Source organism: Eurytemora carolleeae, unplaced genomic scaffold (genome assembly GCF_000591075.1).
Source record: "Eurytemora carolleeae unplaced genomic scaffold, Eaff_2.0 scaffold329, whole genome shotgun sequence".
Classification (NCBI taxonomy): domain Eukaryota; kingdom Metazoa; phylum Arthropoda; class Copepoda; order Calanoida; family Temoridae; genus Eurytemora; species Eurytemora carolleeae.
This window is the reverse complement of record NW_019396239.1, coordinates 30,686-46,951: the sequence shown is the minus strand read 5'-3', so window position 1 is coordinate 46,951 and position 16,266 is coordinate 30,686. Positions and strand designations below refer to the sequence as shown.

General features: G+C 35.1%; 2 protein-coding genes across 2 annotated transcripts in view; both read right to left on the bottom strand.

The window, feature by feature from the left end:
- LOC111699067 (cell division cycle protein 23 homolog) overlaps positions 1-10,917 on the bottom strand; it is a 14,631-nt gene extending 3,714 nt beyond the window's left edge. Inside the window, exons 1-11 of the mRNA XM_023469624.1 lie at positions 10,822-10,917; positions 10,246-10,310; positions 9,274-9,311; positions 8,711-8,932; positions 7,658-7,766; positions 6,951-7,087; positions 5,649-5,745; positions 5,214-5,358; positions 4,050-4,180; positions 3,516-3,581; positions 2,790-2,957 (exon numbers count right to left, since the gene is read on the bottom strand). Coding sequence (XP_023325392.1) covers positions 2,790-2,957; positions 3,516-3,581; positions 4,050-4,180; positions 5,214-5,358; positions 5,649-5,745; positions 6,951-7,087; positions 7,658-7,766; positions 8,711-8,932; positions 9,274-9,311; positions 10,246-10,310; positions 10,822-10,908 — 1,265 coding nt within the window. The 5' untranslated portion in view covers positions 10,909-10,917. The remainder of the gene's footprint in view (positions 1-2,789; positions 2,958-3,515; positions 3,582-4,049; positions 4,181-5,213; positions 5,359-5,648; positions 5,746-6,950; positions 7,088-7,657; positions 7,767-8,710; positions 8,933-9,273; positions 9,312-10,245; positions 10,311-10,821) is intronic.
- A 420-nt stretch (positions 10,918-11,337) lies between these two features.
- Positions 11,338-14,901, bottom strand: LOC111699065 (phospholipid hydroperoxide glutathione peroxidase, mitochondrial-like). Its single transcript, XM_023469621.1, has 5 exons — positions 14,852-14,901; positions 13,251-13,333; positions 12,343-12,454; positions 11,709-11,870; positions 11,338-11,575 (listed from the first exon to the last, which is right to left on the bottom strand). The coding sequence occupies exons 1-5, from the start codon at positions 14,894-14,896 to the stop codon at positions 11,495-11,497; spliced, it is 483 nt and encodes a 160-aa protein (XP_023325389.1). The 5' UTR covers positions 14,897-14,901; the 3' UTR covers positions 11,338-11,494.
- Between the last annotated feature and the right edge of the window lie 1,365 nt (positions 14,902-16,266).

Genomic DNA, 16,266 nt, shown 5'->3' with positions numbered 1-16,266 from the left:
GGGGTGTTACACAATACAATGTGAATCGATTTAAATTTACTTAATTTCTTAGATTTTGAATTGAGTGGAGACTAGCAAGAATGAGCGTACTATGCAAGAACGGATAGTGTGTTGTCCTAGGCTGGTACTTGAATATCTTTACAACAGATTCGAGTCAAGATAGGAAAGTCTCCCTTTCCTGAGAGGAGAGGAAGAAATGCACGAAATCAACAAAAGAGTCGATGATAAAAAGACTCAATTATGTGTCTTGTGGTTGCTTATACCCAGTCTTTGATATTGGAGTTTTAACTCTCTTTAGTTAGGCCACTAAACTGAACTGAACCCAGTTCATTCATACCATAATAAAATAGGCGTCAAACCTTTCATTCCTCCTCAGTGGACGCAATATACGCAATGTGCACACCGCAGTGCGTCATCTCTATAATTCTACAAATACCCTTCCGTTGTAGTTTCAAGTTTGGTTTAAAAATAGACAAGGATATATCTTAGGACTGTTTTTCCATCTTGTGTAGAGGTATAAGTGTTCTTTTACTGTATTTTACATTGTTAAATTTGTAGGAATTGCAATGCAGTTTATTTAGAAACGCCCTGGTATGTGTGGGCGGGGAAGTGATGTGTTATCATGAGGCTATCTAGTCAAACTACAGTATACAGTAGTATCCTAGACAGATAGTGAATACAGTAGTACCCTAGACAGATAGTGAATACAGTAGTATCCTAGACAGATAGTGAATACAATAGTATCCTAGACAGATAGTGAATACAGAAAATCCTAGACAGATAGTGTATACAGTAGTATCCTACACAGATAGTGAATACAGTAGTATCCTAGACAGATAGTGAATACAGTAGTATCTTAGACAGATAGTGTATACATTAGTATCATAGAAAGAAAGTGAATACAGTATCTAGACAAACTAGACAAACTACAGTATCCAGTAGTATCCTGGACAGATAGTGAATAAAGTATCTAGACAAACTACAGTATACAGATTAGACAGATAGTGAATATAGTATCTAGTAGTAACCTAGACAGATAGTGAATAAAATATGTAGACAAACTACAGTATACAGTAGTATTCCAGACAGATAGTGAATATAGTATTTAGACAAACTACAGTATACAGTAGTATCCTAGACAGATAGTGAATATAGTATCTAGACAAACTACAGTATACAGTAGTATCCTAGACAGATAGTGAATACAGTATCTAGACAAACTACAGTATACAGTATAAGTGTCCTAGAAAGTTAGTGACTTTAGTGTCTGAACATCTAGGAATACTCTTGAAGGATTATTCTCGTAGTTTAAAATCACCATCGCCGATAGACAAGGATCCCCAAAATTAAATCGGCCATTTCTTGTCATTTCTCAGATACAGGTTTTAAATCGCGTCAACTACAATTAAATTAATTATATCGTATGAACCTTGGCACCTGGCAGTCCTTTTAGATTAATTCAAATTGCTTAAACTCAACATTGATTGAACTTGCAGATCTTGTTTTCAGTACTTCTTATATATATATATAGATGTAAGATTGGCAATGATTATTTTACTTGCAACAATGATATTCATCTTTATCTTAGCACTGATCTTTAAACTCAACATTGATTGAACTTGCAGATCTTGTTTTCAGTTCTATATATATATATAGATGCAAGATTGGCAATGATTATTTTACTTGCAACACTGATATTCATCTTTATCTTAGCACTGATCTTTAAAGGTCTGAAGACGTAATTTCAAATCCCTCTCCATCTATAGTGTAACATTCAAATCCTGAATAAAAAATATACGAGATTCATAATCTTCTCTCTAACAGTTGGCCATTTTCAATTGTAGAATTGAACCCTTTTCTTTTCACTGAAAAATAGACGACAACTTGCACAATGTTAATCAGTAAAGGTTTTCAGGCCATGGGCATACGCATCTTAACGTATAAAGGTCATTGGAAATTAAGACAATCCCTTAGAAAAAAGGTTTAATTGATGTAAACGTAAATAAAACAATGTACACGTGTTCCGTATTTGCAGAAACTACCAGCCATCTTTCCATGTAAATTTCTAGTCCATAGTCTCGATTATTAAATTAAAACTATCCCACCTGTATATAACTCACTGTATATTTAGTAGACTAGATCTAATGTTGGATAAAACAAAAACAAAAACAAGGATTTAACGTGACCATGTTCTACAAATTGTATAAATGTATATAATTAAAAAGTTACAATATCACGAAAACATTGAACCCTTGAAGTCCCGCCAGAAAACACGCTAGTCCCATATATATTCCAACGTTGATAAACACAACAAGATATGATTCCATGAAGTCCTTTAATAATTCCTCCTGTTGACCTCCAAACCTTCATGCAATCCCTTCTGTTAACCTTTAATCTTCTCATCCAACCTGTTATCCCTTCTGATGGCCTCTAACCCTACCTGTAATCCCTCCCTCTTATCTTCTAATCCAACGTCTAATCTTCTAATTCTACCTGTAATCACTTCTGTTAACATTTAGTCTTCTAATTCTACATGTAATCCCTCCAGTTGACCTCTAATTCTACATGTAATCCCTCCTGCTGACCTCTAATCCTACCTGTAATACCCCCTGTTGACCTCTAATCCTACTTGTAATCCCTCCAGATAACCTCTAATCCTACCTGTAATTCCTCCTATAAAACTATTATTCTACCTGTAATCCCTCCTGTTGACCTCTATTCCTACCTGTAATGCTTCTTATTAACCTATTATCCTATCTGTAATCCCTCCTGCAAACCTATTTTCCTACCTGTAATCTCTCCTGTTGACCTCTATGGCCTGCCTATAGGAGTGGATGGCTGCGGTTGTGTTCTTCATCTCCATGTACTCGTGTCCCATCAGTGTGAGCGCGCTCAAGTATCCAGGATTCAGCTTCAGTGCGCGTTGAAAATACTGCGCAGCTTTTTCATGTTGAGAACTAAAAAGTTAACATGAGAAACATTGTCTAAATAACATCTGTTAATTGTATTGATTGCATTCGTAAAGTATACTCTATTTGTTTTTTTGTTGCTGTTGCATGTTTATCAGGTATCATGTACAATGTTTCATGTACAGTGACATTACGCAGGTTGAAGACTAATTGAAAAAATGATACTGGTGAAACTATGAGCTCTATGTAACTCTTAGATTGCATGTTTTTTATGTTGCATGTTTAACATGTACAAAAACAAAAATGTTGTTAGAGTACGCAGGTTTTAAAACAATTTCTAAAAATTTCACTGAAAAATTATACTTTTAAATCCTTTAGCTCCATATATCACCAAAAACGCAAACGCATATTGAAATCCAGGGCTTCCTGCGAATTTTCAGGTCCCAACGATTTCAAAGTCCCCTGGACAAATTCCTGTATACGGCCCTCCTTCTATTCCAAAATTGTTTGGGTCCCACTTTACAATGTACATGTAATTGTACTTTGTACATATTGAGTATGTGTTCTGTAAATCATACATTTGTACAAGTATGTAATGATAGTTACCTCAAACTGTAATAGTTTCCAATAACACAGCAGGTTTCTGTTCTATATTTGTCAATCTGGTTGGTTCTGAAAAAGTTTATTATTATTAGAACTATATTAATTTTATAAAGACCTTTTGGGGCAGCCCAGTTGACCCGTTTTATAAAACATTCAAATTCATTGCGCTTTCCGAAGTCTTTGACATTTTACAAAACTCTATATTTGAAATATTCGCTTTAATGACATTTTACAAAACTCTATATTTGAAATATTCGCTTTAATGACATTTTACAAAACTCTATATTTGAAATATTCGCTTTAATGACATTTTACGTTATGCACAATTTTTGGTTCTGACAAAAGAAAAACCCTGGCAGAGTAAAATTTCGCATTCCGTAAAAATCAGGAAATAAAATTTAAAATATTGTTCGTCTTTTGTAGTCTATGTTTAGGAAAGGAATTAAATTTACTTGTTATACCCTTGTTTGTTAAAATGTATGTTATCTTATCAATTGTAAAATCTCTCCGAAGAGTTAGTGTTGGTAGGGTTCCTACCTATGTGCTAGATGTGCTAGCTCCACCCTTTGTTCCTTGACGTAGAGAAGATTAGAGTATGTATCCATGTTGTCTAAACGATACGGATCTATTTCTCCGATTTGTTTAAAGTAATCTACCGCCTGATCAACCTTAATAAAGATTTAAGTTTTTAAGTTTTAAACTTTCACTGAAATTATTTAATTGAAAGAAATAGGGACTCCCCGCTCACTCATCCGACTGCATCAATTTCGTAAAACTGGGTCAACTTTAAAGTGTCGCAACGCCTTGGTCTATTTATTTTACCTCACTAACTGATTAATACTTTTCGGTAGTCCTAGCTGTAAGTTTTAAAACTGTAACGCCCTTGTATTTAGGCCTTAGCTGTAGTTTTTAAACATTAATTGGGAAAATTCCCAACGATTTTTGCGTAAAAGCTTGCACCCTTTGGATCAGTTTGCGTGAGAGCTTGCAACCTTTGGATCAGTTTGCGTGAGAGCTTGCAACCTTTGGATCAGTTTGCGCTTCGTGTCACACATATTCAAAATTTCATGGTTTATGAAGCACTAGGTAAAAATAAAAAGTATTAATCATTAAAGGGAGAGTAAGCATAATTTCAAGTAACCTTCCATTCAAAATAGAAGCTTTTCCGATTCACAACGGTACCCTTTAAACCTTCGACGGATGAAGGATGTCGGACATATCTATATCAATTTTACGAAACGTTTTTAATTGCTAAATACTTAGTTTGCAAGCTGTTTTATATTCAAGAAATATCACTGGCTCTGTTTTAAGAGCGCGGCGGCAGAAAATAAAATTTACTTTGAAATGTTTGAAAACAAGTTTTGACGTAATCAGTCGATACTTTGAGTAAGTAACAGATCAGCTTCGCTGAAGGTACTCTGTACAGTGTACATAGTGTACAGGCTGCGTTTTAGAGGAATTAATGTTAAAACAGAGAGATCTTTCAAGGCTGTCGTTGTAAATCGGGCATTGTACTCTTTGCATGGAGGGTCAATTGAAATTGCGCTTACAATCCCTTTCAGACATTCAGTGAGGACGCAAATTAACGACGCGCATTTTGGATAAACAAGATGTGACATTTAATGTACAAACTAGGACAAAATGCAACACCGATTTAAATTTCGTTTCATTAGACAAAGTCTTACATAAAGTAAACCTGACCTGTCTCATGTTATGCAAAGCTACTGCAACTTGTGCCATAATATATGAAGAGTCCTGAAGCCCAGCGTTCATGAGCCCGAAGTAAAGCTGCAGAGCTTCTTCGTTCTGTTGAAGCTCTAGGTAGGTATGAGCTGTGAATAGGTTCCTTAAAACAATATGGCTTCAATTATCTCGCAAATAAATATTGCTCTTTAACAATAAAAGTCGATTTTATCAAACCAATTAAAATGCATTTTTGTTGTTTATTAAATACAAGTGAGGTATTTTTAACATACAAACTAATAAACACGCAGTTCTAATATCAGAATTTTTTGTGAACGCTAAGATGCCGATTCTGCTTTATCGATTGACAATTAAATGATGAAATATATGTCAAACAATAAAAACACTTTCTGCGCTTTCTTCAACAAAAGTTTCTACCTATGAACTGCTTACCTAATCCAGTGGAATGGAAGATCTAATGACATAAGTTTCTCTCTACTTGTGACTAGACAGCTCAACTCCTGCCATGAACCCCAGTGCATTGGTTCCACTACACATTTTAATATTTGTTATTTCAAAAACATTCCGTCTCCAAAAAAATGAAGCAATAAATAGCGAACAATGAACATGCATTGTAGGTTAATTGTTGGGAAAAAAAATCCAAAAAAATGTTTAATTTTAGTTGTATTAGTTAACACCGTGAAAAGGGGTCAAGATCATAGTTTCCTTCATGAACAAGAAGTTGTTAACGTTTTCGCAAATAAGCAATGCAGATTTAGTGTGAGAATAAAAATGTAAAAATGTTATCTAAAAGAATGGAAAAAATCGTTAGATAACAATTTGGAAACAAAAAGATTTCCTGAGAGAAATGTAAAGCAAAATAATTCAATCCCTTGCTGTCCCCCCCCCCCCCCTCCACTTCCGTTACATATTGAGCACTGAGTCTAATAATCCACTAAAATTAGGAACTCGATACGTATAGCAGGGTTTCATATAATATCCTTCATAGTGTGTAACTGTACTGTGTATTATGCCTGCAATATACTGATTTTGTAATCCTAACTCACGTTATAACTATAATAATAATCCCGGCTGTGTAAAAGAGAGATGAAACCTTAAAAGAAACAAGATACTTTGCTTCACATCTAACTACAACAGAAAAACAAGAATATCTGAACTAAGTTCATAATAATTATAATGACCATCAATCCAACAATATTTCTTGGAAATAACTTGCTAAGCGGAAAAATTCTGCTCTGCTCTGCGGATTAAATAAGAATAATACGATTGAAAAATTACAGTTTCCATCATTAAAATATTCTTCGTCTCAGATCGTTAAAATGTTTTTTTTTGTTGCTGATAAAATAAATTTGTGAAAAGTCATAACCAGACAGACTCGGAATTAATGGACAGTTAATCAGACGACTTTTCATACATATCTCTGGTAATTTTATACGCATAATAAATGCAGACCACATTTTAGAATTATTATTATTATCACCATCATTTCATTAATCATATTTGTAAAATAAGATTGTAAAGTGGTCTGATTAATTTTAATTAATTCCTGGTCTTTCTAAAATTCCTCCTAAAATGTAATTCAAATTCAAAGGGTCTAGAAGAGGTGGAACTTTTGCGTGTAAACTAAAACATGGATTTAATAAAATATCAAAATGCTTCAAAATGAACTCGAAACGAAAATAACTGCAGGCATAAAATTGACCAAAAAAAAAAAATCGGTTATGTCAAACTTACGTTGAATGCTCTCACAGAGGATCGGGACCGCGAGATCGACAAGGGATAGTTTCCGTAACACAACTCCGTATATGTACAGGGTGTACGCATCTAGTTCCTTTATTGTGTACAGTTTCTCCAGCTCAACGCGTAACTGTCTACAACAATCATGAGTTCAGCTGTGAAGTGTGGAGGGTGCATTCTTATCAAATAGGAAAAATACACGAAAATGTTGCAATCACTAAAACTTGGTTTACAATATTTATTTATAATTTCGTAAAAAGAAAAAGTTTTATTTTTAAAAACTGCCTCCTGCCGGTTTTAATTCAAATCCTTCCTTAATCTTAAAACTTTGAATCAATGGTTCAAATTTGAACCGCCAGTATGTCTCAAGTTTAATAAATATGTTTTAAATTTTTTTGTTTTCTTATATGTATGCCCGCTTGAGACAAACATATATATTTGATTTGATATTTGAGTTAATTGCGACGTAGCATTCATTAAGTTCGGTCCCTGGTGACATTAAAATCTTATTTGGCACAAGTACCAAAAAATGGTGCTGACACAAACAAAAGGGGAAAATTAAAAATTAAGTAGGTGACAAGAAAAAAAGCCAACAACAAAATTCACAGACGTGTAAACAGAGAATTAAAAACGAAGAAATAAAATTAATTCTACCTAAATATATTTTCTCCTAAAAAAGCATAAGTTTGATGATTGTTCCTAACCTGAGTTTAGGTAATTGCACTGCATCAGGAGTATTCGAAGTATCAGTTATATCATCTAATCTTTTCTTTTCAGAAGACAAATATCGACAGTAGAAGTGTAGGAAACGACCTAAAATAAAATTTTCGTTAGTAATAAAACTTATGTTTATGTTAGGATTATTTTCAGGACTCCTGGCGGAGTATATAAGAAAATTTCCGATTGTTGTCATGATATTCATATGGTTGCATATATCACATTAATATACAGAGTATATTATATTCAATAATTTCGAATATCCAGTGAATCAAGATTAAAAATAAGGGACATTATTATTAAACTTAGATCATGTCTCCAGTTAACGTCCTATGACATTTTTCGGTTTTCTCTGTTTCAGGTGCAAGTACGGTTCTCTCCTCCATCTTCTTTTCTGGGTAGAGCTATAGGTTTCCTTGTGCATATGTCCGGGTAAACGAGTAAAAGAGAAGAATTTTTGTCCATCTCTAGACCACAGGTGAAGTTTCAAATCTAGTCCAGAATTCACTCCAGCTTTATACAACTCTAGGAGCCTTTATCATATTCATGTTTGTTGAACTGGCTTTCCCGCCATGATACTCCCGGGTCAGCTGATTAGATCTGGTTTAGGAGAGGGGGAGAGAGGTGCAGGCGACGGGAGCAGGTTATGAGGGAGACTGAGAAATCTCAATGGCCATGGAAATGATATGCTCAACAATGTCATGTATTCAATGTTTACAATTCAAAAAAAGCTTTAGAGTTAAGAGGGTTATGTATTTTATTGAAATCATCAACACCCCCCCCCCTCTTGAAATCATTTTTTCGAGTTTGATTCGCCGAATTGGGGAAAACAAATTAATTGGAGGAAAATAAATCTATTGGGTAAAATTTGTCAACAATGATGAAACTTGCTTATATCGATCTCCGTTTTTTCACCCATATCTTAACAAATAACCCTCACTTTTAACAAATACATGGGAGTAATTCTTTAAAAATATACACCATGAGTCTTTTTTCCAAATAAAATATTTGCCTTAGGTTCAGTGTCCACTTATCAATACCTTGACTTGAAGTGAGGGACTTGGTAAAGAACGCTGCTCTGTCATACTCCTTGAGATCATAATATGTTTTCCCTAGTTGGTATGTGTCCAGCTCCGGACCAGGTATAGGTAGGTCGGTAGAACGGATTGCTCCGGGTAGGTCGGAGGTACAACTAGACTCTGCTCCAGGTAGTTCAGAGGTACAGGACGGGTCTGGGTCAAGTCCACTAGGTCCAGAGTAATCTAGGTACAAATTTAAGAATGATTGCATTTATATATAAATCTATATAATAAGGCTCTTCGCTCATATATATAGCTATAGTTAGCCAAACGGCTGGACCGAATGGGCTGAAATTTTTCGAGGGAACCCTTGAGTACCCCAAGTAAAAGGGTAAAAAAAAATGAAAAAAATGTTCTTTGCTTTGTTAAAAAAATCAACTTAAAGTTAAACTCCAGTAAAATCTGAGTTCCCAAGCTAGTCTTTTATAACAATGGTGCTAATTCTAAAAAGCCTCATCTGGAAATAATCAATTTCATTTTAATAAATTGAAGCCGATCCCTTCAAGAAATTTTAAATCAATAACCTGAACTCTCACTCATTTTATCCTCAGACCCATCAAGTCTAAAATAATAAATATAAAATTGTGTGGTAAATTTGTAACAGTGTTGTTAATGTTGGGGATACAAAATTTCATGTCCTCAAATCCACATATTCCCTTAAATTATCTTTTAAATAAACTTTGCTGAACCACGGGGGTTATATTTAGGACTTATTTTTACTTCAACTGATAAGGAGGGAACAGATAAGAAGTTAGTAAGTAAAAACAACATTCAGCTGAAAACTGACACTGACAATAAGGAACCGATCAGAAGTTAGTAAGTAATCTGACACTTGACGGAAACCGGTTTTCAAATCAACACTCAGCTGACAACTGACACTTTTGACTAAAGGGACCCGATCAGAAGTTAAGTAATCTGTAGATGGAAACCGGCTTTCAAATCAACAATCAGCTGACCTTCTGACACTTTAGACTATACGGAACCGATCAGAAGCTTAAAAGTAATCTGACACTAGACGGAAACCGGTTTTCAGATCAACATTCAGGTGACAATTGACACTTTTGACTATAGTGAACCAATGAGAAGTTAAGTAATCTGACACTGAAACCGGTTTTTAAATCAACAATCAGCAGACACTTTCAAACCTAGTAGTCAACTGACACTGATCCGGAACGAAAAAAAAAACACAAAATGGATCGAAGATTAAACGTAAATTTTCAGTAGAAAAGTTGAGATTTAGATAATATAGGGGAGGGGAATTTACGAAAATATGCTTTGTTTTAATCCGAAATTTCCCACAATGATTTTGTAGTTCCCAATAGTTAGAACTGATACATTTCTAAATTAAACAGAGCAAAGTTTTTGAAATTTCTAACTAACAATTTACAAATTCTTAGACCCATTTCATAATTAATTTTAGAAAACCACTAACACACCCCTCTCTTCTGATTACAACAATATCAATCGAATAACATGAAATAAACGTAAATACCGACCTAATCGCATGGTTTATCTCCGCTAACAGTTTACAAGTGTGTAGCAGTCCTCTTTCAGTGGTTGCCTGAAACCAGATTATTTTCTCAGCTTGCGACAAATACAATTTTAAAACTTTAAAGGACCGTTCACTCAATTTAAATTGACACTACAACATTAAACTTCACAATCAGGACAGAACGATTTTCGACAATATCTTGCTCATTTTTGACACTGAGAACAATAAGGAGATTATTAAGACGCATCAGTCTGAGATCTTGAGTCTAATTGCGTAGGTTTAAAGTACAGCATTCATGATGATTTATTGACATGGCCCTTTTTAGAATAATTTGAGAACAATCCCTTTAAATGATTTCTGCATTGTAAAACTAGAAATGGCTAGGAGACTACTGTACCCGGAGCACAGCCTGCAATTTCTACAAAACTAACCGTGCGTAACATCCACGTCACAAAAATACTTAAAATCATGACATAAATGAGAAGTTCAGTACGTGACCTTATAGAAGGGAATAATACTCTAAAAAAAATACAATCCCGTTTGAAGAGTTAACTGTGTAAAAAATGTTGCTGATGTTCACCTTGAGGACCCTGTAGATCTCCTTCTTGATGTTGGCGAGGTCCAACTTTATCTCAGGGACATCCTCCATGTTCTGACTGATCTCCATGTTTGGTCTGAAATCCATTATGTTTGATTCATCATGTTCTACTCCAGCCTAATAGCTTTAAGAGAGAACAGTCATTAAACACTAAGATTTCAATGGTTTTCTATAATCACAGTTTAATATATATATGTGTTGTATAGAGTATTCTTTCATTTACATCTAACAAAAAAACTTTCTGATAAAAATTATATGAATTTATAACAGATTATAATAAATGTTATCAGTGACAAAGATATAATTAATCACAATTTATAAAATGCCCAATATATGGAATTTTCAATCAAAAAATATAATAGTTGACTACAACAGGACTAAATATCAAATTTTTTATCATTGTACAAAGGAAGTAAGTCTTTGTCACAAATTCCCATTTTCTATAACTTTGAAAATTCAAACTTATAATTTGAGTTAACAGATTTAATAGTTTTTAAATATCTAAGGTCTATGACATTGCGTTGCAAAGATATCGGAAAATTGAAAATCGTAGTTTCTGACAAAGGCTCAATTACTTGAAGTAAGGGAAGAAATTTATGTTTTGGGATGAACAGTGAAAGCTGGTGATTGGTGATGCTCGTTGTTCGTCATTTGTTTAGAAATATTTCTTGATTTCTTTCTCCACATTAGGAATAGGATCATCAGTAGGTCCTAGTCGGGCGACAGGAATCCCATCCTGAAAATAATTCAAACTACAGATCTCAATAAAGGAAGGTTTGGAATTATTATAAAAATAACACTGCTTTTTTATTCGTTAAGTTTCAAGACATCAATAAGTTTTTTCTTTTGTTTGGAAATAAATTGTTTACCTTGTCAACAACGAACTTGGTGAAGTTCCATTTGATCGCATTCATAAGAAATCCGCCCTGCTTCTCCTTGAGGAACGCCCACATGGGGTGGGCGGAGCTTCCATTCACGTTGATCTTTGAGAACATGTCGAAAGTTACGTTGTACTTTCCACTTGCGAACTCCTTAATTGAAATGCTCTTTATCCACAGAAACATTTAATCTATCTTCTGGTATATCCTAAACCTTGAACTTATCATTTGTTCACTCCTAAACCTTGATCTCCTCTACTGTTCACTATTATAACTTGATCTCCAATCCTTATTTATTCTTCACCATGATCTACTCTCCTAATCACTCCTATACCTTGATTTCTTATCCTTAAATATTCTGTACCTTGATCTTCTCTACTGTTTACACCTATACCTTTATCTCCTGATCTATCCCTTACATTGATCTCCTGTTTTGTACTATACCTTGATTGTCTTTTCTATCCTATATCTTGATCTCCTAATCTATCCTATACCTTAATATCCTGTTCTATCCTATTCCTTAATCTCCTGATCAATCATATACCTTGATTTCCTAATCTATCACATACCTAATCTATCATATACCTGTTCTATCTATACCCTGATCTCCTGGTCTAGCTTATACCTTGATCTCCTGTTCTGTTCCTGGTTCCTGTCCCCCGAATTGGTTGCAAGGAAATCCAAGAATACGTAAACCATCAGTTTCAGAGTACTTTGAATAGAGCTCTACCAACTGTCTAAAATACAAAAAAAATAAAATTAATTTAATTGATTGATTTGCAAGTGATATGCAACCCACTCCCCCCTCCTCTACGTGTGAAGATTCCATCGTACGTTTGTGGAAAAAGTATAATATGACGATATTCCTTACAACTTTGCGGTTTTATTTAAAACATGTATAAAGAAAGGCGCAGTGGTTTTCAAACATGATATATTATAATAATATTTATAGAAAAAAATTAAGACAAAAATTAAGAAAATGATATGGGGGGGGGGAGGTGAATAAGTTATTTAAATTTTAAATATTAATTAAACATTAAAATTGCAAGAACTTGCACTTTATAATTTTAACAAAATTGATAAGAATTTCTTCAGAATATTTCATAAACAAACAAGAAAATATTTTTTTATCACGGTATAATAGATACTGACACTCCGATGCACTAAAATTTTTGCGATTTTCCTACACTATATGATATCACTGCTCATCATAAAATACAATGTACATTGCACATACAGGATGTCTTTAAAAAAATACCAGTAATTGATGCCAGTGACCCCGTTTTAGACCCATTCTCATTTAAATATAAAAACATCTATTCAAAATAGCAAGCTCTAGCTCATAGTGCAAACAAACCCTGCTTCGCAAATAAAATTGATGTTTCTATCAAATTAGTATATCAATAGGTTAAGCGTGAATAAGATTTAATACTAACCGCGTAAAAGAATTTTATTTGGTAAAAATATTAAGCCTGAGGCAAAAAGTATTCTTCTGAGAATCTCGGTACATTGACGAAATTAAAAATTCTGTACCTGTAGTTTACGTCAGTTTTTCCTCACTTAGTCGCGACATTGACGATTATGCAGACGTGACCCTTGTATTTCTCCATGGAGACCTACATCATTTTTAAAATCCGAATTTTGGATACATAGAATTTGAGGAAACTAGAGAGAAGTACAGGATAACTCACGGTAGAATAAAGTTTAGGATAACTCAAGGTAGAGAGAAGTACAATAACACGCAAGGTAGAGATGAGCACAGGAGAACTCAAGGTAGGAAGGAGTACAGGAGAACTCAAGGTAGAGAGGGGCACAGAAGAAATCAAGGTAGAGAGGAGAACTCAAGGTTGAAATGAGTACAGGAGAACTCAAGGGAGGGAGGAGTGCAGGAGAACTCAAGGTAGGGAGGAGTACAGGAGAACTCAAGGTAGGAAGGAGTACAGGAGAACTCAAGGTAGGGAGGAGTACAGGAGAACTCAAGGTTGAAATGAGCACAGGAGAACTCAAAATAGAGAGGAGTACAAGAGAACTCAAAGTAGAGAGGAATATAGGAGAACTCAAGGTAGAGAGGAGTACAGGAAACTCAAGGTAGAGATGAGTACAGGAGAACTCAAGGTAGAGAGGAGTACAAATGAAATCAAGATAGAGAGGCGAACTCAAGGTTGAAATGAGTACAGGAGAACTCAAGGTAGGGAGGAGTACAGGAGAACTTAAGGTTGAAATGAGTACAGGAGAACTCAAAGTAGAAAGGAGTACAAGAGAACTCAAAGTAGAGAGGAGCACAGGAGAACTCAAGGTAAAGAGGAGTACACTGTACAGGAGAACTCAAGGAAGTGAGGAGTACAAGAAAACTCAAAGTAGAGAGGAGTACAAGAGAACTCAAAGTAGAGAGGAATATAGGAGAACTCGAGGTAGAGAAGTACAGGAGAACTCAAGGTAGAGAGGAATACAGGAGAACTCAAGGTATGGAGGAGTACAGGAGAACTCAAGGTAGAGAGGAATACAGGAGAACTCAAGGTAGAGAGGAGCACAGGAAAACTCAAGGTAGAGAAGTACAGGAGAACTCAAGATAGAAATAACCATAGGAGAACTCGAGATAGAGAGGGGTACAGGAGAACTCGGGCCCGTCCTAGTAAACGATTTTGACCCCTCCCCCCCCCCCCATCAATTTTAAACATGACCACTTTTTCAACAATTTTCAATAAAATAAGTATTTATTCAGAGTTAGGTTAGGTTAAGCCACTTTCAGAGCCGAGCGCTGCGGCTAGAAAAAGGATAGGGGGCCGAGCGCCGCGCCTGGGACAGGCTAGGGGGCCGGGCGCTGCGGCCAAAATGGTCAATTATATCCATGTCTTACATATAAGATCCACGACAAAAAATTGATAGAAGGGGGAAGGGGGAAGCGGGAAGGGGGAAGCGGGAGGGGTCCAAAAATCGTATGTTAGGAAATAACTGAGAACTCAAGATAGAGAGGATTACATGAGAACTCAAGTTAGACAGGAGTGCAAGAGAACTCAAGGTAGAGAGAAGTACAGGAGAATCGAACTCAATGTAGACTTGGGAACAAATCTACTAACGCTAGAAAATTAATGAATGTTTTATGAAAAGGAAATAAAAACAAGCATTCATAATACCTCATTTCCGTCAATGTCAACAGCAGAGAATTGATGAATTGACATTTTATCTTTAACAACATTTAGTTAATTGCTCAGTCAATAAAGGGGTGCGGTTTCAGATGTCATTTTTATTATGCACACTTCTGTTCAAAGGAATAATTTTGATAAAGTATTAACAATAAATAATCTAAGGCTTCTCACTTTCTTCACAGTGGGAACCGCTGTGGGCGACTCGCCGATGTCCCCGCCCTTCCTAAGGACAAGGTGAAACCGGCGACAGTTGTGCGCGAGATTTCAATGCTGAATGCCGCAACGCAAAATGTAAACGCTCTCTCCACGAATCATGCGGGCCCTGGACTTTCTTTTCAGAAATTTGTAAAACCTTTTATGAATCGTGTACTCCGATCATAGCAGAGGACAGGGGCGGATACAGGGGGGTGGCGTGGGGACATTCGCCACCCCCAACGAGGCAAAAAATGCTCCCAATTTTATAAATCGAATATATGTGTTTCAATTTCAAGCTTTTTTTTTTAATTTATTGGAAATCTTGACTTTCTTTTCTTCAGTTTAATTTAAAAATCAAGGACAACAAGTAAATGTTATTGTTAACGATAAATTTAGAATTAGAAATTTGTAAGAAACTAGACTTAAGTTATAATATTGTTCATATCTAGTATAATGTTCCTTAATCAATACTCATTTATCAAAATTGTAATATTGGTCCTAATTTTGATTCCCCCCCCCCTCACTTAAATCCTGTATCCGCCCCTGGCAGAGGAAACTATTTACCACAGGTTCAGTTCCAAATGCATAATACATGATGTTTTACATTTTTCAATGTATATTTACATTTTCTAAAGCGGGATTCTAATGAGTTAGCATTTTTCGGACCATGGAAAACAAGAACTTTTTTAAATTCTACGATATAAAAGTCGTCTTAACAAAGCTTATCAAAGTTTTCTTGCAGAAAATACTAGGTTTAATTTGAGTTTCATATGTGCGTATTTTGGCATTAAAGCTTGGATATAATCTAATGATGGGACGCTTTCTATTATCTTAAAATCTTATGATACAAATGCGGGTCGGAAGATATACGGGTAAGTGATGTAAATAGCACAATTTGCTGCAAATGCTATCTTTTTAGTTTTTACTAAAATGTTGTTTGATCTAAATTTTGAAACTGTCGCTGATTTCAGCGGGTAGTGTCAAGTGTGCTATGACTGTTAAAAACAAAAAATATCATAAATAAATTTATATGATAGATACAGGGCTGTACGAGAGCATTTGTGTAAGGGGGGCCGGGCGTACATTTTGCTTACGTCAGCGCGCAAAAAAAATGTGTGCCCCCCCCCCCTTGGCAACATTGTGCTCCACCCTTAAAAAAACCCTTGAAAAATTATTGACATCTATCTTTTTTAACTATGTAAACTTTC